This window comes from Phyllobates terribilis, unplaced genomic scaffold, assembly GCF_046119375.1.
Source record: "Phyllobates terribilis strain yellow unplaced genomic scaffold, ASM4611937v1 Scaffold_4__5_contigs__length_816908805, whole genome shotgun sequence".
In the NCBI taxonomy this organism is placed as follows: Eukaryota; Metazoa; Chordata; class Amphibia; order Anura; family Dendrobatidae; genus Phyllobates; species Phyllobates terribilis.
Genome location: NW_027362764.1, coordinates 786,381,114 through 786,406,015, shown reverse-complemented (window position 1 = coordinate 786,406,015; position 24,902 = coordinate 786,381,114). Strand labels below are relative to the sequence as shown.

At 55.9% G+C, this 24,902-nt stretch overlaps 1 protein-coding gene across 7 annotated transcripts in view; it reads left to right on the top strand.

Annotated features, from left to right (window-relative positions):
* The window catches only part of TSNARE1 (t-SNARE domain containing 1), a 305,999-nt gene that overhangs the window by 124,610 nt on the left and 156,487 nt on the right, over positions 1–24,902 (top strand). For all 7 annotated transcript variants that reach the window (XM_073679958.1, XM_073679959.1, XM_073679954.1 and 4 more), the window contains one exon: positions 15,527–15,682. In XM_073679958.1, coding sequence (XP_073536059.1) covers positions 15,527–15,682 — 156 coding nt within the window. The remainder of the gene's footprint in view (positions 1–15,526; positions 15,683–24,902) is intronic.

Below are 24,902 nucleotides of genomic sequence, written 5' to 3'. Positions count from 1 at the left end.
GTTTGCAGCAGATTTGTCACCAATTTGATGCAAAATGCTCAAAATAAAATATATATATATCTGTGTATTTATACACGTACTCCAGTAATTTTGCACCCACACAACTTGGAAGATCATCTGGGAAAAACAGAGGATGAAGCTGAAGGCAGCGTAGTGACGGGATCGACAGCTGCGTGCGGTGACGGGAGCGGCAGCTGCACAGTGTCAGGGCTCACATGCAGCACAATTAGAGGATGACTCTGATATTGGACACGTGCGCATTTGGGAACAGTCACCGTCATTAATCATAGTGCGTAGTCACCGGCAAAATATCAAAGTGACTGCTCCCCCCACCATCTCTTAATCATCCGTCGCCCATGACACATTAGTACCATGGTAAAGATGGAATAATGAATCGGCGGAGGTAAATGTATTTAGGTTTTGTAACCCGAGGGATCCGTTCAGTGATGGTGTCAGGAGTGATAGCGTGTTAGGACCTTCTGGACCCGTTGGCCACGTGTTTCATGACCAAGTAGTGCCGGCAGTATCCTGTCCTCACAAATTCACGCCACTCCATCATCAAAAGAAGAAGAATGTATGACCACCTTTATTCGTAGAGGAGCAGAGGAAAGTTGGAGTAGTTGTCCTTAGCGACTCGTCATTTTCAATGTGTGCCAGTATTGAATTGGGCAACCAGCTATAACACAAATCTCCAGGGGACGACTGACCACAAAGGAAGACCACCTGATTGCTTCGAGACCCTTTTGGTATTGGTTCTTGTCACACATTAGTCGAGTTTCTAGAGCTCCCATTGAACACTGCACTCGCTGTATTAATCTGTATGCAGTGAGCTCCCTCTGGTGGTGACCGCAGGAAGCCATCATGTAAACGGTCGCCGCAGTTTCAAGAAACTTTGCATGAATCAATAAAACAAGTGAAGTTAAGAAACTTTGTAATGTGTGTTCTCAGAGAAATCTTAATTCTTTCTCTGCTTATGAGACACTTCCCCCTCCTGCCCCTAGTTCATGTAGACATCATTTATTTTGAAAAACTACTATGATTCGTCTTGGTCAAGACAAGTTAGACTACAGTTCACTGAGAGATCAGATTACAGATATGAGACTGCTTTCTAGTAAGTGTTTCTCACCCCAGAGCTGTATTCACAGCTGCACTGCTCAATGCTTCTAGATAATGTCCTCCATACTGCTGCTGCTTAGCAAGTTTTATTTTGCTCCGGAGCTGAATTCAAAGCTGCACTGCTCAGTTCTGCGGTTTAATGTCCTCCATGATGCTGTTACTAAATTTTATCACATCCCAGTTATGAATTCAGAGCTACATTTCTCAATACTGCTTTATAGTGTCATCCATACTGCATCTTATCAGCAAGTCATATCCTGTCCCAGAACTGGATCAGATTAAAGATGTTAGAGGCTGCTTTTCACTGAGTATTTTTCACTCCAGAGCTGAATTCACAGCTGCATTGCACAGTAAAATGTAATATCCTCCATGCTACTGTTACTGCTTTCTTGTAAACTTTATCATATCCCAGTGCTGAATTTAGAGCTACACTGCTCAATACAGCTGTATAGTGTCATGTTTACTTCTTAGCAAGTCTTCTCACCCCAGAGCTGAATTCACAGCTGCACTGCTCAGTGTAATGCTGCTGTTGCTGCTTTCTAGTAAACTTGATCATATTCCAGTTCTGAATTCAGAATTGCACTTTTCAGTACAGCTGTATAGTGTCCTGCATACTGCTTCTTCCTAGCAGGTCTTGTTCTCGCCCCAGAGCTGGATTCACAGCTACACTGCTCTGTACAGCTGTGTAGTGTCCTGCATACTGCTTCTTCCTAGAAAGTCTTGCTTCGCCCCACAGCTGAATTCACAGCTACACTGCTCAGTACAGCTGTATTATGTCCTGCATACTGCTTCCTAGCAAGTCTTACTTCGCCCCAGAGCTGGATTCACAGCTACGCTGCTCAGTACTATGTTCTCCAGGCTGCTGCTGCTGCTTCTGAGGATGTACTACATAGAGACAGAAGTGCAGGAGTCCTTCATGTCTGTGCTGTTTTTTTACGACATCATAACAATTAGTCTACACCCACAATCTTAGAGAATAATTAGAGAGCGCCTGCAGAAATGGGCCAAGAATACGAGTTATATAATGATCCTTCATAGTGTTGTTTCTCATGTCCACACTCCACACAACAGCTTGTTCTGAAAAGTCACGTGAAACGACAGGTAAACTTTTGCGATAGGCCATCAATATCGGATCATAGGGGTCTTGTTCTGAGCTGCTTGAAGGGGCTGCGGCAGCTCCAGTGAGGGCGGAGTCCTCTTCACCGAGCGGCGGTGCTGCTGAGAGTCCGACTATCACCGATACATTTGTGAGTACTGCAGACCCCCCTTAATATTTCTGGGGATTGGGATTTTTACATTTTGAGGGAAAGACGCCGGTGTGTTATAGACGGGATGTTCACATTGAGGTGCTCCTCTGACTTTTGGGGTGTTTTTTGGGTTTGGTGCTGGCGTTGTTCCCCGTTTCGTACCGCGGCACGTGGCTCTGCCTCATCACTGATTCCACACACCTCGGAGAGCAGCGGTGCGCTGAGGGCACGTACACCGATGTGATTACATTCTCAGAAAGGAAGGAACCGAGGAACAAAAGCAATAAGCGTCTTCCAGTTACTCTTGCCCTTTTTGTCATTGGAGTGGTAAACATTTCTCAGCCGTACACACAATATGTGTTTTCATTTATGTCACCAGGTCTGCCGTGTGCTTGATATGACTGGACACGGAGGTGACTTGAGTGAAGGCTGCAGTTAATCATCCCCTCCCCCCATCCTTACAAACTGCGTCCTTGGGGAGGTCAGAGCAAAACTACATATGACCGGGGCTTTAAAATGTTATTTACAGAGCATGGCCCCGGAGCCGTGACGTGACGGAGCTGGTAATTTCTTCCAGGGAATGCCACTCGCTTCTCAGGTCTGTAAGTGGAATGGGCAAGGAGGATGGATTGTGACTGGGACACGTGGGGAGGAGAGAACTGACCGCGAGACAGCTGGTGAGGGATAGACTGTCCCTGGGGACAGGTGGAGAGGGGTGAACTGACCACAAGACAGATGGTGAGGGGAGAACTGTCCCTGGGACAGGTGGTGAGGGATGGACCGACCACGAGACAGGTGGTGAGGGATGGACCGACCACGAGACAGGTGGTGAGGGATGGACTGTCCCCGGGACAGGTGGTGAGGGATGGACTGTCCCCGAGACAGGTGGTGAGGGATGGACTGTCCCCGAGACAGGTGGTGAGGGATGGACTGTCCCCGAGACAGGTGGTGAGGGATGGACTGTCCCCGAGACAGGTGGTGAGGGATGGACTGTCCCCGAGACAGGTGGTGAGGGACGGACTGTCCCGGGGACTGTTGTTAGCGAGGGATGGACTGTCCCGGGAACTGTTGTTGGCGAGGGTTGGACTGTCCCGGGGACTGTTGTTGGCGAGGGATTGACTGTCCCGGGGACTGTTGGCGAGGGATGGACTGTCACCGGGATTGTTGTTGGCGAGGGATTGACTGTCACCGGGACTGTTGTTGGCGAGGGATTGACTGTCACCGGGACTGTTGTTGGCGAGGGATGGACTGTCACCGGGACTGTTGTTGGCAAGGGATGGACTGTCCCCGGGACTGTTGTTGGCGAGGGATGGACTGTCCCCGGGACTGTTGTTGGCGAGGGATGGACTGTCCCCGGGACTGTTGTTGGCGAGGGATGGACTGTCCCCGGGACTGTTGTTGGCGAGGGATGGACTGTCCCCGGGACTGTTGTTGGCGAGGGATGGACTGTCCCCGGGACTGTTGTTGACGAGGGATGGACTGTTCCCGGGACTGTTGTTGACGAGGGATGGACTGTCCCCGGGACTGTTGTTGGCGAGGGATGGACTGTCCCGGGGACTGTTGTCGGCGAGGGATGGACTGTCCCGGGGACTGTTGTCGGCGAGGGATGGACTGTCCTGGGGACTGTTGTCGGCGAGGGATGGACTGTCCTGGGGACTGTTGTCGGCGAGGGATGGACTGTCCCGGGGACTGTTGGTGATTCTTACAAACTCCTTTTTTTTACTCATTCTTGCATTTCATGTTGTCTTAAGGAAATGAACTCGTTTTAGGGGCTTCTCTACGGCACCATAAATCTACTATTTTAATTGTTCCATATTTTTTTGTGTTATAATAATCTGTGAGAGACGACTGTTTCTATTCGCACCTATACATGGTCTCTGATACCTATAGGAATGGCAGTGGAGGTTTCTTACACCCCCGCAGCGCTTCCCGGGTACATCCATATATAAGCTGTATACATTACTGGCACTGACGCTTGTTGTTGGTCATATGAACTGATCAAGGATGGCTCGACCCCTGACCTCTTCCGAGTCTCTTGTGACCGTCCGCTCCAGAAATGTAATTATAGCCTCCAGTGACCCCGGGGTCTCGCTCAGCTTTTCTCATCATGGACTCTACTATCATGGCGTCCCCCTAGAATACATGTGCTCCGGTCAGCACTAGGCTTACGGATACTGATAAGAGCTTTCAGGGGTTGACCAGGACCCAAAAGGTTTCAATAATGGCGGCTCCACTTTACCAATCCCAGCTCAATGCCCCCTAATACGATCTCACTTTTTCGGCTTCTCCCTGCTGATGCCGCACCGCCCGTGTATGTGTCTGTTTACACGCCGAAAAGTTACCAGCTCAGCCGTTACTACAGATACCATCATGCCCAGAGCTCGCTCTGCCCTCCAGCATCGCCAACCAGCAACTCCGTCTTCAGGCTCCATCTTTTGAGTCCCAGTTAGACTAGTGGACTGGATTGTCTTCTGTCTTGTATCTCCCACTTTGGTCTTGTCCGGCGCCCTGGATTAGTCCCTGTGGTTTTGCATCAGCACTCTGGATTGGTGCCTGTAGTCTTAATCGGACGCACTGGATTGGTCCCTGCGGTCTTGAACTGGCGCACTGGATTGGTCCCTGCGGTCTTGAACTGGCGCACTGGATTGGTCCCTGCGGTCTTGCACTGGCGCACTGGATTGGTCCCTGCGGTCTTGCACTGGCGCACTGGATTGGTCCCTGCGGTCTTGCACTGGCGCACTGGATTGGTCCCTGCGGTCTTGCACTGGCGCACTGGATTGGTCCCTGCGGTCTTGCACTGGCGCACTGGATTGGTCCCTGCGGTCTTGCACTGGCGCACTGGATTGGTCCCTGCGGTCTTGCACTGGCGCACTGGATTGGTCCCTGCGGTCTTGCACTGGCGCACTGGATTGGTCCCTGCGGTCTTGCACTGGCGCACTGGATTGGTCCCTGCGGTCTTGCACTGGCGCACTGGATTGGTCCCTGCTGTCTTGCACTGGCGCACTGGATTGGACTCACTGTATGCCTCCTCTTTTCTTCTGGACTCACTGCGTGTCTCCTCTTTTCTTCTGGACTCACTGCGTGTCTCCTCTTTTCTTCTGGACTCACTGCGTGTCTCCTCTTTTCTTGTGGACTCACTGCGTGTCTCCTCTTTTCTTCTGGACTCACTGCGTGCCTCCTCTTTTCTTCTGGACTCACTGCGTGCCTCCTCTTTTCTTCTGGACTCACTGCGTGCCTCCTCTTTTCTTCTGGACTCACTGCGTGCCTCCTCTTTTCTTCTGGACTCACTGCGTGCCTCCTCTTTTCTTCTGGACTCACTGCGTGCCTCCTCTTTTCTTCTGGACTCACTGCGTGCCTCCTCTTTTCTTCTGGACTCACTGTGTGCCTCCTCTTTTCTTCTAGACTCACTGTGTGCCTCCTCTTTTCTTCTGGACTCACTGCGTGTCTCCTCTTTTCTTCTGGACTCACTGCGTGTCTCCTCTTTTCTTCTGGACTCACTGCGTGTCTCCTCTTTTCTTCTGGACTCACTGCGTGCCTCCTCTTTTCTTCTGGACTCACTGCGTGTCTCCTCTTTTCTTCTGGACTCACTGCGTGTCTCCTCTTTTCTTCTGGACTCACTGCGTGTCTCCTCTTTTCTTGTGGACTCACTGCGTGTCTCCTCTTTTCTTGTGGACTCACTGCGTGTCTCCTCTTTTCTTGTGGACTCACTGCGTGTCTCCTCTTTTCTTGTGGACTCACTGCGTGTCTCCTCTTTTCTTCTGGACTCACTGCGTGCCTCCTCTTCTTCTGGACTCACTGCGTGTCTCCTCTTTTCTTCTGGACTCACTGCGTGTCTCCTCTTTTCTTCTGGACTCACTGCGTGTCTCCTCTTTTCTTCTGGACTCACTGCGTGTCTCCTCTTTTCTTCTGGACTCACTGCGTGTCTCCTCTTTTCTTCTGGACTCACTGCGTGTCTCCTCTTTTCTTCTGGACTCACTGCGTGTCTCCTCTTTTCTTCTGGACTCACTGCGTGTCTCCTCTTTTCTTCTGGACTCACTGCGTGTCTCCTCTTTTCTTCTGGACTCACTGCGTGTCTCCTCTTTTCTTCTGGACTCACTGCGTGTCTCCTCTTTTCTTCTGGACTCACTGCGTGTCTCCTCTTTTCTTCTGGACTCACTGCGTGTCTCCTCTTTTCTTCTGGACTCACTGCGTGTCTCCTCTTTTCTTCTGGACTCACTGCGTGTCTCCTCTTTTCTTCTGGACTCACTGCGTGTCTCCTCTTTTCTTCTGGACTCACTGCGTGTCTCCTCTTTTCTTCTGGACTCACTGCGTGTCTCCTCTTTTCTTCTGGACTCACTGCGTGTCTCCTCTTTTCTTCTGGACTCACTGCGTGTCTCCTCTTTTCTTCTGGACTCACTGCGTGTCTCCTCTTTTCTTCTGGACTCACTGTGCGCCTCCTCTTTTCTTCTGGACTCACTGTGCGCCTCCTCTTTTCTTCTGGACTCACTGCGTGTCTCCTCTTTTCTTCTGGACTCACTGCGTGTCTCCTCTTTTCTTCTGGACTCACTGCGTGCCTCCTCTTTTCTTCTGGACTCACTGCGTGCCTCCTCTTTTCTTCTGGACTCACTGCGTGTCTCCTCTTTTCTTCTGGACTCACTGCGTGTCTCCTCTTTTCTTCTGGACTCACAGCGTGTCTCCTCTTTTCTTCTGGACTCACCGCGTGTCTCCTCTTTTCTTCTGGACTCACTGCGTGTCTCCTCTTTTCTTCTGGACTCACCGCGTGTCTCCTCTTTTCTTCTGGACTCACTGCGTGTCTCCTCTTTTCTTCTGGACTCACTGCGTGTCTCCTCTTTTCTTCTGGACTCACTGCGTGTCTCCTCTTTTCTTCTGGACTCACTGCGTGTCTCCTCTTTTCTTCTGGACTCACTGCGTGTCTCCTCTTTTCTTCTGGACTCACTGCGTGTCTCCTCTTTTCTTCTGGACTCACTGCGTGTCTCCTCTTTTCTTCTGGACTCACTGCGTGTCTCCTCTTTTCTTCTGGACTCACTGCGTGTCTCCTCTTTTCTTCTGGACTCACTGCGTGTCTCCTCTTTTCTTCTGGACTCACTGCGTGTCTCCTCTTTTCTTCTGGACTCACTGCGTGTCTCCTCTTTTCTTCTGGACTCACTGCGTGTCTCCTCTTTTCTTCTGGACTCACTGCGTGTCTCCTCTTTTCTTCTGGACTCACTGCGTGTCTCCTCTTTTCTTCTGGACTCACTGCGTGTCTCCTCTTTTCTTCTGGACTCACTGCGTGTCTCCTCTTTTCTTCTGGACTCACTGCGTGTCTCCTCTTTTCTTCTGGACTCACTGCGTGTCTCCTCTTTTCTTCTGGACTCACTGCGTGTCTCCTCTTTTCTTCTGGACTCACTGCGTGTCTCCTCTTTTCTTCTGGACTCACTGCGTGTCATCCTCTTTTCTTCTGGACTCACTGCGTGTCATCCTCTTTTCTTCTGGACTCACTGCGTGTCATCCTCTTTTCTTCTGGACTCACTGCGTGTCATCCTCTTTTCTTCTGGACTCACTGCGTGTCTCCTCTTTTCTTCTGGACTCACTGCGTGTCTCCTCTTTTCTTCTGGACTCACTGCGTGTCTCCTCTTTTCTTCTGGACTCACTGCGTGTCTCCTCTTTTCTTCTGGACTCACTGCGTGTCTCCTCTTTTCTTCTGGACTCACTGCGTGTCTCCTCTTTTCTTCTGGACTCACTGCGTGTCTCCTCTTTTCTTCTGGACTCACTGCGTGTCTCCTCTTTTCTTCTGGACTCACTGCGTGTCTCCTCTTTTCTTCTGGACTCACTGCGTGTCTCCTCTTTTCTTCTGGACTCACTGCGTGTCTCCTCTTTTCTTCTGGACTCACTGCGTGTCTCCTCTTTTCTTCTGGACTCACTGCGTGTCTCCTCTTTTCTTCTGGACTCACTGCGTGTCTCCTCTTTTCTTCTGGACTCACTGCGTGTCTCCTCTTTTCTTCTGGACTCACTGCGTGTCTCCTCTTTTCTTCTGGACTCACTGCGTGTCTCCTCTTTTCTTCTGGACTCACTGCGTGTCTCCTCTTTTCTTCTGGACTCACTGCGTGTCTCCTCTTTTCTTCTGGACTCACTGCGTGTCTCCTCTTTTCTTCTGGACTCACTGCGTGTCTCCTCTTTTCTTCTGGACTCACTGCGTGTCTCCTCTTTTCTTCTGGACTCACTGCGTGTCTCCTCTTTTCTTCTGGACCCACTTTGTGCCTCCTCTTTTCTTCTGGACTCACTTTGTGCCTCCTCTTTTCTTCTGGACTCACTGCACGCCTCCTCTTTTCTTGTGGACTCACTGCACGCCTCCTCTTTTCTTGTGGACTCACTGCACGCCTCCTCTTTTCTTGTGGACTCACTGCACGCCTCCTCTTTTCTTGTGGACTCACTGCACGCCTCCTCTTTTCTTGTGGACTCACTGCACGCCTCCTCTTTTCTTGTGGACTCACTGCACGCCTCCTCTTTTCTTGTGGACTCACTGCGCGCCTCCTCTTTTCTTCTGGACTCACTTTGTGCCTCCTCTTTTCTTCTGGACTCACTTTGTGCCTCCTCTTTTTTTCTGGACTCACTGCGTGCCTCCTCTTTTTTTCTGGACTCACTGCGCGCCTCCTCTTTTCTTGTGACCTCACTGTGCGCCTCCTCTTTTCTTCTGGACTCATGGGGCGTTGATTCCTGGAGCGGGCGCTCTTCCTGTCACCTCCTGGCGCACTCCCTCTCATTTCTTCTCGCCCCCGGTGCATGCCCCGTTTCTCTGCTTTCCCGACACGTTCCCCCGTGTCTTTTGCTCGCCTCCCGGCCCGCTCCCCCTTTTCCCCACTTGTCGTTTGGGTGCCAGGAATCTCCTGGTTGCTTTGGTATAAAACGTTATAAAGTGCACCCCCCATTGGTGACTTGTGCGCAGCAATAACTTATCATTCTCCTCGCAGACTATGCTGAGGGTTTGGAGCTTTGTATCAGACCACAGTAGAGATTAAACTCCCTGATGATAGAAGTTGGAGAACCACTTCACCGTCCGGTTTTGTTCTGCTAGAGATAGTAAATGTGCTGATTTTGCGCTGCTCCCCAATCCGCGGACGGCCCAGTCTTAACGAGCAGGACATCGCTCTGTGCTCGCTGCAGAATACATGTGATTGAGCCGCGGCTCTGCGCTCCGCTCCTTGCAGCGCCACCATTTACTGTACTTTTCCCCCTTCATGTCTCAGAATAGCAAACTCTGCTGTCCATTTTGTTAAGTGCTCCTGGAATAAATCCGAAAGTTTCCGTCCTTCCTCTCGAGCCGTTCTGCACAAGGAATGATAAAGGCAAATAATTCGTGACATTTCCTTGTACGTTTTCAGCTGAGCAATTTGTGCGCGAGGACAGGAATAGAAGCCAAAAGTGCAGCGCTGACATGGAAATGCGCTGCCACTCGGCTGACGAGGAGCCGCTTTACTTACCAGGTCTGAGCCGTCAGGAAATGCCAGAGACAATGAAGGGACCGCCTGTGCTATGGAAATGATGCCTGTCCGTAGAGCGGTCAGTGGGGGGCTCGAATCTACCCCCCAATAATCACAATCCACCTAGATATGCAGGCCACCTCACCTTCTGATTGACAAGGCCCTGACCCGCCTGGCTTCGGATCGACCACCCCACCTCCGGATCAATAAGTGTCCACACCCGCCTCCGATCAATGAGCGCCCCCACAGTCCCCTTCAAGTCAGCGAGCGGTTTCCCCCACCCTGCCACGAATCAATCAGCGCCTCCCTCACGGCTCAGATTGATGAGTGCTCCCTCCTCCTCGGATCGAGGAGCATGCGCCTCTTGGATCGAGTGTCTGCACCCCCCATGAGATCGAGCACTCATGCCGCAACCCCCCTTAATTCTAACTGTGTGCATCTTTTGTATCATGCGTTCAGGCCCCCACCCTCTTGGGTCAAGAAGCGTGCACCTCTTGGATCAAGGGTCCGCGACCACACCCCCTCAGATCGAGGGTCCGCGACCACACCCCCTCAGATCGAGGGACTTCTACTCCACCCCCTCGGCTCGAGGAACTTGCACCTCTTGGATCGAGCATCCATGCCCCCACCCACCTCAGATCAAGGAGCTTTCACCTCTTGGATCGAAGGTCCGTGACCACACTACCTCAGATCGAAGAACGTGCACCTCTTGGTCCGTGCCCCCACCCACCTCAGATCAAGGAGCTTGCACCTCTTGGATCGAGGGTCCGTGACCACACCACCTCAGATCGAGGAACGTGCACCTCTTGGTCCGCGCCCCCACCCACCTCAGATCAAGGAGCTTGCACCTCTTGGATCGAGGGTCTGTGACCACACCACCTCAGATCGAGGAACGTGTACCTCTTGGATTGAGTGACCGCATGCACCTCTTGGATCGAGTGTCTGCGCCCCCATTCATCTCAGAGCAAGGACCTTGCACCTTTTGGATCGGGCGTCTGTGCCTTTCCTTCAGTGTGAGCTTCCGTGCCCCTACCTCTTTGGATCTATGATCGAGCACTTCTTGCATCGTGCACACACCCTCTTGATCGAGGAGCGTGCACCGCTTGGATTGAGAGTCCACTTCCCGACCCACATCATCAAGAAGTGCGCACCCCCTGGATCAAGCGTAAGCGCCCCCAACCTCTCAAATCGAGCACTCCACCACCTCGGATCAATCTCCTAAGCAAAGATGCTGTCTGATGGCTTAGGCTACAATACCAATCACAGCCAGGGACAGGCGCTGTGTCCGCTCTCCATCAATGACCATGAGCGTAGATGGCTTTAGATCTGCACTTTCCCGTCCTGGAGAAATCTTCTCCCCCACCCACCTTGTAAAATCGCCCCGCCTCTGCGCCCCGCCTCTGCGCCCCTCCTCTGCGCCCTTCCTCTGCGCCCTTCCTCTGCGCCCTTCCTCTGCGCCCCGCCTCTGCTCTCTTCCTCTGCGCCCTTCCTCTGCGCCCTTCCTCTGCGCCCTTCCTCTGCGCCCTTCCTCTGCGCCCTTCCTCTGCGCCCTTCCTCTGCGCTCTTCCTCTGCTCTCTTCCTCTGCTCTCTTCCTCTGCGCTCTTCCTCTGCGCCCTTCCTCTGCGCCCTTCCTCTGCGCCCTTCCTCTGCGCCCTTCCTCTGCGCCCTTCCTCTGCGCCCTTCCTCTGCGCCCTTCCTCTGCGCCCCGCCTCTGCTCTCTTCCTCTGCTCTCTTCCTCTGCTCTCTTCCTCTGCGCCCTTCCTCTGCGCCCCGCCTCTGCTCTCTTCCTCTGCGCTCTTCCTCTGCGCTCTTCTTCTGCGCTCTTCCTCTGCTCTCTTCCTCTGCTCTCTTCCTCTGCGCCCTTCCTCTGCGCCCTTCCTCTGCGCCCTTCCTCTGCGCCCTTCCTCTGCGCCCCGCCTCTGCGCCCCTCCTCTGCTCTCTTCCTCTGCTCTCTTCCTCTGCTCTCTTCCTCTGCGCCCTTCCTCTGCTCTCTTCCTCTGCTATCTTCCTCTGCGCTCTTCCTCTGCTCTCTTCCTCTGCTCTCTTCCTCTGCGCTCTTCCTCTGCGCTCTTCCTCTGCGCTCTTCCTCTGCGCCCTTCCTCTGCGCCCTTCCTCTGCGCCCTTCCTCTGCGCCCTTCCTCTGCGCCCCGCCTCTGCTCTCTTCCTCTGCTCTCTTCCTCTGCTCTCTTCCTCTGCTCTCTTCCTCTGCGCCCTTCCTCTGCGCCCTTCCTCTGCGCCCCGCCTCTGCTCTCTTCCTCTGCGCTCTTCCTCTGCGCTCTTCCTCTGCGCTCTTCTTCTGCGCTCTTCCTCTGCTCTCTTCCTCTGCTCTCTTCCTCTGCGCCCTTCCTCTGCGCCCTTCCTCTGCGCTCCGCCTCTGCTCCAGACTTCACATCGCTCTGCTGAGGAATGCGATTACATCTATATAGCTCTGAGGTAGATAATGAAATGCCCCTTAAAATGGCAGCCATGGGATCGGCGGCCTCCCGCTGACACATTGTGTGTGTCCACAATAAAACGCCTACAGATTTAGGTCCCCGGGGTCGCCGGCCCTCGGATGCGGCAGCCTTCTGTGCCTGATTGCATCGGTGCCGGCACCGGGATCCGCCACCGTAAATCTCTCACAGGCAAGGCTATCTGTGCTGGAGGACAGGTGGAAGGAAGCGGCTGCCCGTCTGGGCCGACCGTCCGGTCCTCTTCTGCTCATCATGTGCCTGGGTGTTTATATTAAAGGGAATCTCCACCCCAAGATTAGTCTGTCTACACCTGCTGCGCTGCGTCTGTCTGTACGGTGATAAGTTTCTTTTCCATTTTTCTTGTTTTGGTTTTTTTTTAGAGGCAGTCTTCTGTACAGCAGATAGAGCTTCCTGTCTCATTTAAAGGGGAACACAACACCACAGATTACAGTGTGTTCCTGTCCCTGTTATAAATTATCTCTGTTTCTGCTTTGCTTTTTTACCCTGAAGTTGCAACATTTCTTCATGATTTGGAATAAGTCAGTGTTGCATGGGGCAGCAGTCTGCTATACAGCAGATACAACTTCCTCTCAGTACAGCACCAGCCCATAATAATAGCTCTGCTGTTCCTGTAATGTTTCCCTCTTGTTTTGCTGTAAATTGCATCGTTTATCGACTGTGGTGGAAAGAACGTGAAACTAGTTTGTGCTCCATAGAGAGGCAGTCTCCTGTACAGCAGATACAATGTCCTATCTGCAGTGTAAGGCCATAATAACAGGTTCCTGTGATGTTTTCCCGCTGAAGATATAATTTTATGACATCATTAGGAGGAACTTGAATCAAGTCTGTGTCGCCCAGAGAGGCAGTCTCCTGTACAGCTGATAGAGCTTCATGTCTCCTGAGTCAGTAAGTTAAATTGCCAGGGATTGTAGGGGAGAGTCACCTCTGCCCCCTTCTGAGACCCCAATATTGGATCCCCTCAGTCCTGTGGTCTTCGCTCTGTCTGGGTGACAACCAGTCGGACCGCCATTACAGCTCAGTGCTGCCGTACAGGAGTCTGGGAAAGCTGGGTGCTGACACTGTTCTGGTGGCTTTTCCTATTAGTCTGTCTGCTGGTGTCAGTCCATACTGCATAGTGTTTGCATTCCATTCTGTGAAGCAGGAGGCTCGGGATGAATAAAAGATTGTAGATGGGAAAGTCAAATTATGGGAAGAATGCAACCCAATGCAGATGGACCAGGAGGCTCAGGATGAGCAGTACTACAGGCTCTCTCCTAGGGTGATCAGAAGTCATTACAGTAGTCATCAGGACGGTCACCCAACATCCCCCCCCAAAAAAAGCTTCTAAACCCGCCTTGTTCTGCAGATGCGTTCTCTCTGCTCTTTCCCTGTGTCAGTCTTTACTGCAGCTTCGGCATTCAGATCGTGAATCCGAGAGCTCAGGATGAGCAAATCTATAACCCCCTCCCTCTTTAATCCTGCACCTTATACAGCAGAAGTCCAAGACCCCCATGGGGCTGGAAATGGCCGCATGAACCTTCCCTAAGACAGCACAGTCATAAGATGTCTGGATTGATTGGGGGTCTGACTCCCACCGCTGACCAAAAGAGGCGGCTCTAGGCTGTCAGCCGGACCGGGCCGCGGGAGCACACATAAGCGAATGGTTTCCTTCTTTCCTCTTGGATAATCGTGGACACTTGTACCCCCTTCTCGGCACTACAGGGGGCTCAGGAGAAAACTAGGTCCAGTCCTCTTTAGGAGGGTATAGGTCCGGGTCGGTGTTGGTGCAGCAGTGACCCCGCACACGGGAGCTTGGGGGGCTCTTCCCTCCTGTCTGTTTTTGGCCGAGGTTCCTCCAGCTTTCCGCTCTCCTCTCCAGCAGATTACACCGAGCACAAAGCCTCCATTAATTAAAGCAGAATTTGGACGGGGGGATCGCGGCTTTGTGCGGATTAACTGCTAAAAGGTCCCCGCTGATTTAATTGTTTAATTAGCTTAAACGTTCTCCATTGTACGATGGTTCACAGTCGCCAGGAGCGGTGGCCGCGTCACTGCCAGTCTGAAGTACGGGCGAGCGAGCGACACAATGTGGCTTTACTGGAAACGGAGGACAGATGTGCTGGGCTGGTGGCGACTCTGGGCCCCTCCTCATCCGGGCCCTCTCCTCATCCGGGCCCTCTCCTCATCCGGGCCCCCCCCTCATCTGGGCCCCCCCCCTCATCCGGGCCCCTCCCTCATCCGGGCCCCTCCCTCTTCCGGCCCCTCCTCTTCCAGGCCCTCCCTCATCCGCCCCCCCCCCCCCCCCCCTCCTCATCCGGGCCCCTCCTCATCTGGTCCCCCCTCACTTGGGCCCCATTACATGGGGAAAAGTTCTGCAACTTTCCAATATACTGGGCAGATGAGAAGTTTGTGCTGCTCATGCCTTTTTTCTGTCCTAGTAGTTTGTTACAATGTATCAGTGCAGGTCAAGTGGCTCCTGGCTTATAATAAATTACTAAGACTGGATACAGTCATAGCAAACCTTCAGCTGTGGCAAGCAAGCAGCCGCATTGCTGGCAGCTGTCGCCGGGTCAGGAGCTGTGTCGCCGGCGGATGCCATATTATGAGCCGGATCGCCGGCGGATGCCCTATTATGAGCCTTATCGCCGGCGGATGCCCTATTATGAGCCTTATCGCCGGCGGATGCCCTATTATGAGCCTTATCGCCGGCGGATGCCCTATTATGAGCCGTATCGCCGGCGGATGCCCTATTATGAGCCGTATCGCCGGCGGATGCCCTATTATGAGCCGTATCGCCGGCGGATGCCCTATTATGAGCTGTATCGCCGGCGGATGCCCTATTATGAGCCGTATCGCCGGCGGATGCCCTATTATGAGCCGTATCGCCGGCGGATGCCCTATTATGAGCCGTATCGCCGGCGGATGCCCTATTATGAGCCTTATCGCCGGCGGATGCCCTATTATGAGCCGTATCGCCGGCGGATGCCCTATTATGAGCCGTATCGCCGGCGGATGCCCTATTATGAGCCGTATCGCTGGCAGATGTCATATTTGAGCCGCATTGCTGGCGGACGCCATATTGTGAGCCGTATGGCTGGCGGACGCCATATTGTGAGCCGTATGGCTGGCGGATGCCATATTGTGAGCCGTATCGCTGGCAGATGCCATATTTGAGCCGCATTGCTGGCGGTGGGCACAGCCCCCAGTGCAGATGTATTTGTGTGTTAACCCCTTCCTCTTCTCCCCCTGCAGAGCCCTCGCTCCCCCTTCTCTGACATTGCGGACGATGAGAATATCTTTAATGGTGGTGATGAGCCGCGGCCGAGCCAGGAGCAGGACGTGTCTGACATCACAGAGGAAGATCTTGACCAGATCCATCAGAAAGAGGAGGCGATAAAACAGATTGAGGTATGAGCTGTCACCGGCCCCGAGCAGAGCCAAGCGGTGTCCTGAGACCTCACCGGCTCTGCTACATCTGTATATAGACGCTGCATGTGCGTGGTCTCGGCCTCACCTGTGCGTGGTCTCGGCCTCACCTGTGCGTGGTCTCGGCCTCACCTGTGCGTGGTCTCGGCCTCACCTGTGCGTGGTCTCGGCCTCACCTGTGCATGGTCTCGGCCTCACCTGTGCGTGGTCTCGGCCTCACCTGTGCGTGGTCTCGGCCTCACCTGTGCGTGGTCTCGGCCTCACCCCTTGCATCGTATCTTGTATACAGGAGACTATAGGGGAGTATGCCAGAAATGCAGAGACGAGGGTTAGAACTCTAGCGCCACCTATTGGCGGGGAGGAGGGGGGGGGCAGTCCATATCAACCCTTTATTGAGCCTTATCACGTGACTTAGTGTGGAAGCCAAAACAGACACTCCTTTTACAGATGTGTTTAGGGGCATTTGCCCCTCATCAGTGCACAGCAGGAGGGTGTGATGTGGCTGGATAAGAGGCCTCTGAGGGGGGATAAGAGGGGACGTCTCTCCTAAGTGCACTTTATTACTTAATCCTTAATTACTCTCATCATCTGAAGGGCACCCGGATTAAGCGCACTGCCCCTCATGTTAGCGACTCCATCACTTATTCTCCTTACACCAGCACTTTCCACCAGGAGAAACGTCCTCCCTGCGTATCCCTGACTGCACCGCGCTGAGCACCGTATCACTGCCGTCTGGCACCGCGCTGAGCACCGTATCACTGCCGTCTGGCACCGCGCTGAGCACCGTATCACTGCCGTCTGGCACCGCGCGGAGCACCGTATCACTGCCGTCTGGCACCGCGCGGAGCACCGCATCGCTGACTGCACCGCATCGCTGACTGCACCGCGCGGAGCACCGCATCGCTGACTGCACCGCGCGGAGCACCGCATCGCTGACTGCACCGCGCGGAGCACCGCATCGCTGACTGCACCGCATCGCTGACTGCACCGCGCGGAGCACCGCATCGCTGACTGCACCGCGCGGAGCACCGCATCGCTGACTGCACCGCGCGGAGCACCGCATCGCTGACTGCACCGCGCGGAGCACCGCATCGCTGACTGCACCGCGCGGAGCACCGCATCGCTGACTGCACCGCGCGGAGCACCGCATCGCTGACTGCACCGCGCGGAGCACCGCATCGCTGACTGCACCGCGCGGAGCACCGCATCGCTGACTGCACCGCGCGGAGCACCGCATCGCTGACTGCACCGCGCGGAGCACCGCATCGCTGACTGCACCGCGCGGAGCACCGCATCGCTGACTGCACCGCGCGGAGCACCGCATCGCTGACTGCACCGCATCGCTGACTGCACCGCATCGCTGACTGCACCGCATCGCTGACTGCACCGCGCGGAGCACCGCATCGCTGACTGCACCGCGCGGAGCACCGCATCGCTGCCGTCCGGCACCGCGCGGAGCACCGCATCGCTGCCGTCCGGCACCGCGCGGAGCACCGCATCGCTGCCGTCCGGCACCGCGCGGAGCACCGCATCGCTGCCGTCCGGCACCGCGCGGAGCACCGCATCGCTGCCGTCCGGCACCGCGCGGAGCACCGCATCGCTGCCGTCCGGCACCGCGCGGAGCACCGCATCGCTGCCGTCCGGCACCGCGCGGAGCACCGCATCGCTGCCGTCCGGCACCGCGCGGAGCACCGCATCGCTGCCGTCCGGCACCGCGCGGAGCACCGCATCGCTGCCGTCCGGCACCGCGCGGAGCACCGCATCGCTGCCGTCCGGCACCGCGCGGAGCACCGCATCGCTGCCGTCCGGCACCGCGCGGAGCACCGCATCGCTGCCGTCCGGCACCGCGCGGAGCACCGCATCGCTGCCGTCCGGCACCGCGCGGAGCACCGCATCGCTGCCGTCCGGCACCGCGCGGAGCACCGCATCGCTGCCGTCCGGCACCGCGCGGAGCACCGCATCGCTGCCGTCCGGCACCGCGCGGAGCACCGCATCGCTGCCGTCCGGCACCGCGCGGAGCACCGCATCGCTGCCGTCCGGCACCGCGCAGAGCACCGCATCGCTGCCTGCCAGTGCTGGTGTTCAGTGTCAGTCCTTACTGTGGTTCTCGCATTCTAGTCGTGCACCAACAGTATGAGCCCCCCAGTCCCTGTAGTGCATGTTGCAGGGAGAGACAGCGTTCCTGCACTGCAGTCTGATGCGTCCCCTGGAGATGAATTTTGGGGGTCTCGCTGTAGCCGTTGTCTGTAACCATGGAGATGACATCCCCCTAGATTCAGTGCTGCAGTGCATGTTGTAGGGGGGAGCGTTCCTTCGCTGCAGTCTGATGCATCCCCTGGAGTTGGACTTTGGGGGTCTCGCTGTGGCCGCCGTCTGTCCCCCTGGAGATGACGTCCCCCTGGATTCAGTGTCTGCAGTGAAGCAGATTGATTCCATCCTGCGGCCCCCTCACTGCTGCACTCCATCCCCCTCCACCTGTACCGTCCTCTGATGGAGTTGATCCTCATTCTCCTTCTCTCCGGCTGCACTGACACACGGGCCGCGGTGTGACGTGGGGACGGCCGGTGTCAGCCGCAATATCAGGAGAGTTACAGCCCGGAGAAGCCCAAATTCAATCTACAAGCAAAATTGAATCCGTCCAGACGACGGCTCCGACCTCGCTGAGCGGGAGGAATAGAGGGCAGGAAGTGCAGCCGAAAGGAAGAAAAAGAGCTTTCAGATTTCCTTTTTCATCAGACATTCAAGGCTTTTTCTCTAACAGTTCCCATTGCTTTACACTGCAGTTCTGCTCTATCGGACACTTGTTCGGTGACTCCATTGTGAGGTCAGAATGATTGTAGCCCACAAACAGTGAGGAGCGGAAATGGCTACTGTGGGCCGAGGCCGAGGGGGAGACCCGCGCTAATAATGTGTTCTGATGCCCGAGTAATATCTGATTGTGCCGAAGCAAATAAAAAACGCCGATCTGTCGAGTGGAGCAGAATCCTGTGCCGGGTCCTCGCTCCATGACCCCCGGGGCCCCTCTAGGAATGGAGCAGAATCCTATGCCGGGTCCTCGCTCAGTGACCCCCGGGGCCCCTCTAGGAATGGAGCAGAATCCTATGCCGGGTCCTCGCTCAGTGACCCCCGGGGCCCCTCTAGGAATGGAGCAGAATCCTATGCCGGGTCCTCGCTCAGTGACCCCCGGGGCCCCTCTAGGAATGGAGCAGAATCCTATGCCGGGTCCTCGCTCAGTGACCCCCGGGGCCCCTCTAGGAATGGAGCAGAATCCTATGCCGGGTCCTCGCTCAGTGACCCCCGGGGCCCCTCTAGGAATGGAGCAGAATCCTGTGCTGGGTCCTCGCTCCCTGACCCCCGGGGCCCCTCTAGGAATGGAGCAGAATTCTGTGCCGGGTCCTCGCTCCCTGACCCCCGGGGCCCCTCTAGGAATGGAGCAGAATCCTGTGCCGGGTCCTCGCTCAGTGACCCCTGGGGCCCCTCTAGGAATGGAGCAGAATCCTGTGCCGGGTCCTCGCTCAGTGACCCCTGGGGCCCCTCTAGGAATGGAGCAGAATTCTGTGCCGGGTCCTCGCTCAGTGACCCCTGGGGCCCCTCTAGGAATGGAGCAGAATCCTGTGCCGGGTCCTCGCTCCCTGACCCCCGGGGCCCCTCTAGGAATGGAGCAGAATTCTGTGCCGGATCCTCGCTCCCTGACCCCCGGGGCCCCTCTAGGAATGGAGCAGAATCCTGTGCCGGGTCCTCGCTCCCTGACCCCCGGGGCCCCTCTAGGAATGGAGCAGAATCCTGTGCCGGGTCCTCGCTCCCTAACCCCCGGGGCCCCTCTAGGAATGGAGCAGAATTCTGTGCCGGGACCTCGCTCCCTGACCCCCGGGGCCCCTCTAGGAATGGAGCAGAATTCTGTGCCAGGTCCTTCCTTGGTGACCCCCGGGGCCCCTCTGTGAATGGAGCAGTATCCCGGTGCCCGGTCCTTGCTTGGTGACCCCCTGGGGCCCCTCTGGGAATGGAGCAGAATCCTGTGCCGGGTCCTCGCTCAGTGACCCCCGGGGCCCCTCTGGGAATGGAGCAGAATCCTGTGCCGGGTCCTCGCTCCCTGACCCCCGGGGCCCCTCTAGGAATGGAGCAGAATCCTGTGCCGGGTCCTCGCTCCCTAACCCCCGGGGCCCCTCTAGGAATGGAGCAGAATTCTGTGCCGGGACCTCGCTCCCTGACCCCCGGGGCCCCTCTAGGAATGGAGCAGAATTCTGTGCCAGGTCCTTCCTTGGTGACCCCCGGGGCCCCTCTGTGAATGGAGCTGATTCCTGTGCCCGGTCCTTGCTTGGTGACCCCCTGGGGCCCCTCTGGGAATGGAGCAGAATCCTGTGCCGGGTCCTCGCTCAGTGACCCCCGGGGCCCCTCTGGGAATGGAGCAGAATCCTGTGTCGGGTCCTCGCTCAGTGACCCCCGGGGCCCCTCTGGGAATGGAGCAGAATCCTGTGTCGGGTCCTCGCTCAGTGACCCCTGGGGACCCTCTAGGAATGGAGCAGAATCTTGTGCCCGTGTCCTTGCTTGGTGACCCCCTGAGGCCCCTCTAGGAATGGAGCAGAATCCTATGCTGGTCCTCGCTCCATGACCCCCGGGGCCCCTCTAGGAATGGAGCAGAATCCTATGCTGGTCCTCGCTCCATGACGCCTGGGGCCCCTCTAGGAATGGAGCAGAATCCTGTGCCAGGTACTCGCTCCATAACCCCCGGGGCCCTTCTGGGAATGGAGCAGAATCCTATGCTGGTTCTCGCTCCATTACCCCCGGGGCCCCTCTAGGAATGGAGCTGAATCCTGTGCCAGGTACTCGCTCCATAACCCCTGGGGCCCCTCAGGGAATGGAGCAGAATCCTGTGCCAGATCCTTGCTCAGTGACCCCCAGGGCCCCTCTGGGAATGGAGCAGAATCCTATGCCGGAACCTTGCTCAGTGATCCCCAGGGCCCCTCTGGGAATGGAGCAGAATCCTGTGCCGGGTCCTTGCTCAGTAACCCCCGGGGCCCCTCTGGGAATGGAGCAGAATCCTGTGCCGGGTCCTCGCTCCCTGACCCCCGGGGCCCCTCTAGGAATGGAGCAGAATTCTGTGCCGGGACCTCGCTCCCTGACCCCCGGGGCCCCTCTAGGAATGGAGCAGAATTCTGTGCCTGGTCCTTCCTTGGTGACCCCCGGGGCCCCTCTGGGAATGGAGCTGATTCCTGTGCCCGGTCCTTGCTTGGTGACCCCCTGGGGCCACTCTGGGAATGGAGCAGAATCCTGTGCCGGGTCCTTGCTCAGTGACCCCCGGGGCCCCTCTGGGAATGGAGCAGAATCCTGTGTCGGGTCCTCGCTCAGTGACTCCCGGGGCCCCTCTGGGAATGGAGCAGAATCCTGTGTCGGGTCCTCGCTCAGTGACCCCTGGGGACCCTCTAGGAATGGAGCAGAATCTTGTGCCCGTGTCCTTGCTTGGTGACCCCCTGAGGCCCCTCTAGGAATGGAGCAGAATCCTATGCTGGTCCTCGCTCCATGACCCCCGGGGCCCCTCTAGGAATGGAGCAGAATCCTATGCTGGTTCTCGCTCCATTACCCCCGTGGCCCCTCTAGGAATGGAGCTGAATCCTGTGCCAGGTACTCGCTCCATAACCCCTGGGGCCCCTCAGGGAATGGAGCAGAATCCTGTGCCGGATCCTTGCTCAGTGACCCCCAGGGCCCCTCTGGGAATGGAGCAGAATCCTGTGCCGGGTCCTTGCTTAGTGATCCCCAGGGCCCCTCTGGGAATGGAGCAGAATCCTGTGCCGGGACCTTGCTTGGTGACCCCCCGAGGCCCCTCTGGGAATGGAGCAAAATCCTGTGCCGGGTCCTCACTCAGTGACCCCGGGGCCCCTCTGGGAATGGAGCAGAATCCTGTGCCGGGTCCTCACTTGGTGACCCCCCGCACCCCTCTGGAAATGGAGCAGAATCCTGTGCCGGATCCTTGCTCAGTGACCTCCTGGGCCCCTCTGGGAATGGAGCAGAATCCTGTGCCGGGTCCTTGCTCAGTGACCTCCTGGGCCCCTCTGGGAATGGAGCAGAATCCTGTGCCGGGTCCTTGCTTGGGGGCCCCTCCGGGAATGGAGCAGAATCCTGTGCCGGGTCCTTGCTCAGTGACCTCCTGGGCCCCTCTGGGAATGGAGCAGAATCCTGTGCCGGGTCCTTGCTCAGTGACCCCCAGGGCCCCTCTGGGAATGGAGCAGAATCCTATGCCGGGTCCTTGCTTGGGGGCCCCTCCGGGAATGGAGCAGAATCCTGTGCCGGAACCTTGCTCAGTGATCCCCAGGGCCCCTCTGGGAATGGAGCAGAATCCTGTGCCGGGTCCTTGCTTAGTGATCCCCAGGGCCCCTCTGGGAATGGAGCAGAATCCTGTGCCGGGACCTTGCTTGGTGACCCCCCGGGGCCCCTCTGGGAATGGAGCAGAATCCTGTGCCGGGTCCTCACTTGGTGACCCCCCGCACCCCTCTGGAAATGGAGCAGAATCCTGTGCTGGATCCTTGCTCAGTGACCTCCTGGGCCCCTCTGGGAATGGAGCAGAATCCTGTGCCGGGTCCTTGCTCAGTGACCTCCTGGGCCCCTCTGGGAATGGAGCAGAATCCTGTGCCGGGTCCTTCCTTGGTGACCCCCCGGACATCTCTGGGAATGGAGCAGAATCCTGTGCCGGGTCCTTGCTCAGTGAGCCCCGGGGCCCCTCTGGGAATGGAGCAGAAGCCTGTGCCGGGTCCTTGCTTGGTGACCCCCTGGACCCCTCTGGGAATGGAGCAGAATCCTGTGCCGGGTCCTTGCTTAGTAACCCCCTGGGCCCCTCTGGGAATGGAGCAGAATCCTGTGCCGGGTCCTTCCTTGGTGACCCCCGGGGCCCCTCTGGGAATGGAGCAGAATCCTATGCCGTGTCCCTTGCTCAGAGACCCCCCGGACCACTCTTGGAGTGGAGCAGAATCCTGTGTCGGGTCCTCACTTGGTGACCCTCGCACCCCTCTGGGAATGGAGCAGAATCCTGTGCCGGGTCCTTCCTTGGTGATCCCCCGGGGCCCATCTGGGAATGGAGCAGAATCCTGTGCCGGGTCCTTGCTCAGTGAGCCCCGTGGCCCTCATTGGGAATGGAGCAGAATCCTGTGCCGGGACCTTACTCAGTAACCCCCGGGGCCCCTCTGGGAATGGAGCAGAATCCGATGCCGGGTCCTTGCTCAATGACCCCGCGGACCCCTCTGGGAATGTAACAGAATTCTGTGCCGGGTCCTTGCTCAGTAACCTCCGGGGTCTCTCAGGGAATGGAGCAGAATCCTGTGGCGGGTCCTCGCTCAGTGACCCACAGGGTCCCTCTGGGAATGGAGCAGAATCCTGTGCCCCCTGACTCCCCTCCAAACGCTCAAGTCGAACGCCAAGAGCTAAGAGGCCATGATAACAGGTGAAGATGAGACGCGGAGCTCGACAATTGGAAAATGTCTCTTCATTGTTCTGCCCATATAGTGTACGTTAAAGCTGCAGCGGAGAGCAGAATCCTGTGCCTGGTCCCCCGGACCCCTCTGGGAATGGAGCAGAATCCTGTGCCGGGTCTTTGCTTAGTAACCCCCGAGGCCTCTCTGGGAATGGAGCAGAATCATGGGTCCCCTCCAAATGCTCAAGTCGAACGCTAAGAGACCATGATAACAGGTGAAGATGAGAGACGCGGAGCTCGACAATTGGAAAATGTCTGTTCATTGTTCAGCCCATATAGCGTACGTTAAAGCAGCTGCGGAGAATAGCCGGGTGTCGCGGGTGATGACCGTTTCATGTCCTCTGACGCCTCCTGTCCCAGGCCAGGATGGCAGTCAGATACAGATCTGCTCACACAACCTCATATTACAGGGGGTTTTGTTTCCAATTTGAGAATTGCTCATTAAACAGAATGTATCATGAGAACACTGCTGACCCTGCTTTCTAATGATGAGATCACTCTGACCCTGCCCTCTTTTGAGATGAGTCTGCTGTCCCTGTCCTCTAATGATGAGACGACTGCTGACCCCGCCCTCTAATGATGAGATGACTCTTCTGATCCCACCCTCTAATGACGAGAAGACTGCTGAACCTGCCCTCTAATGATCAGACGACTGCTGACCCTGTCCTCTAATGATGAGATGACTCTGCTGACCCTGCCCTCTAATGATGAGATGACTACTGACCCAACCCTCAAATGATGAGATGACTGCTGAATCCACCCTCTAATGATGAGATGACTACTGACCCCACCCTCTAATGATGAGATGACTACTGACCCCACCCTCTAATGATGAGATGACTACGGACCCCACCCTCTAATGATGAGATGACTCTGCTGACCCCACCCTCTAATGATGAGATGACTTTGCGGACACCACCCTCTGATGAGAAGACTGCTGACTGTGCCCTCTAATGATGAGACGACCGCTGATCCTGCCCTCTAATGATGAGACGACCGCTGATCCTGCCCTCTAATGATGAGACGACCGCTGACCCTGCCCTCTAATGATGAGACAACCGCTGACCTTGCCCTGTAATGATGAGACGACCGCTGACCTTGCCCTCTAATGATGAGATGACTGCTGACCCCACCCTCTAATGACGAGAAGACTACTGACCCCACCCTCTAATGATGAGATGACTACGGACCCCACCCTCTAATGATGAGATGACTGTTGACCCCGCCCTCTAATGATGAGATGACTGTTGACCCCGCCCTCTAATGAGATGACTGTTGACCCCGCCCTCTAATGAGATGACTGTTGACCCCGCCCTCTAATGATGAGATGACTGTTGACCCCGCCCTCTAATGATGAGATGACTGTTGTCCCCACCCTCTAATGATGAGACGACCGCTGACTCCATCCTCTGATGATGAGATAACTTTGCGGACACCACCCTCTAATGATGAGACGACTGCTGACCCTACCCCTAATGGTGAGATGACTCTGCTAACTTTGCCCTCTAATGATGAGATGACCGGTGATCCTGCCCTCTAATGATGAGATGACTCTGTTGACCCTGCCCTCTAATGATGAGATGACTCTGCTGACCCTGCCCTCTAATGATGAGATGACTCTGCTGACCCTGCCCTCTAATGATGAGATGACTCTGCTGACCCTGCCCTCTAATGATGAGATGACCGCTGATCCTGCCCTCTAATGATGAGATGACTCTGCTGACCCTGCCCTCTAATGATGAG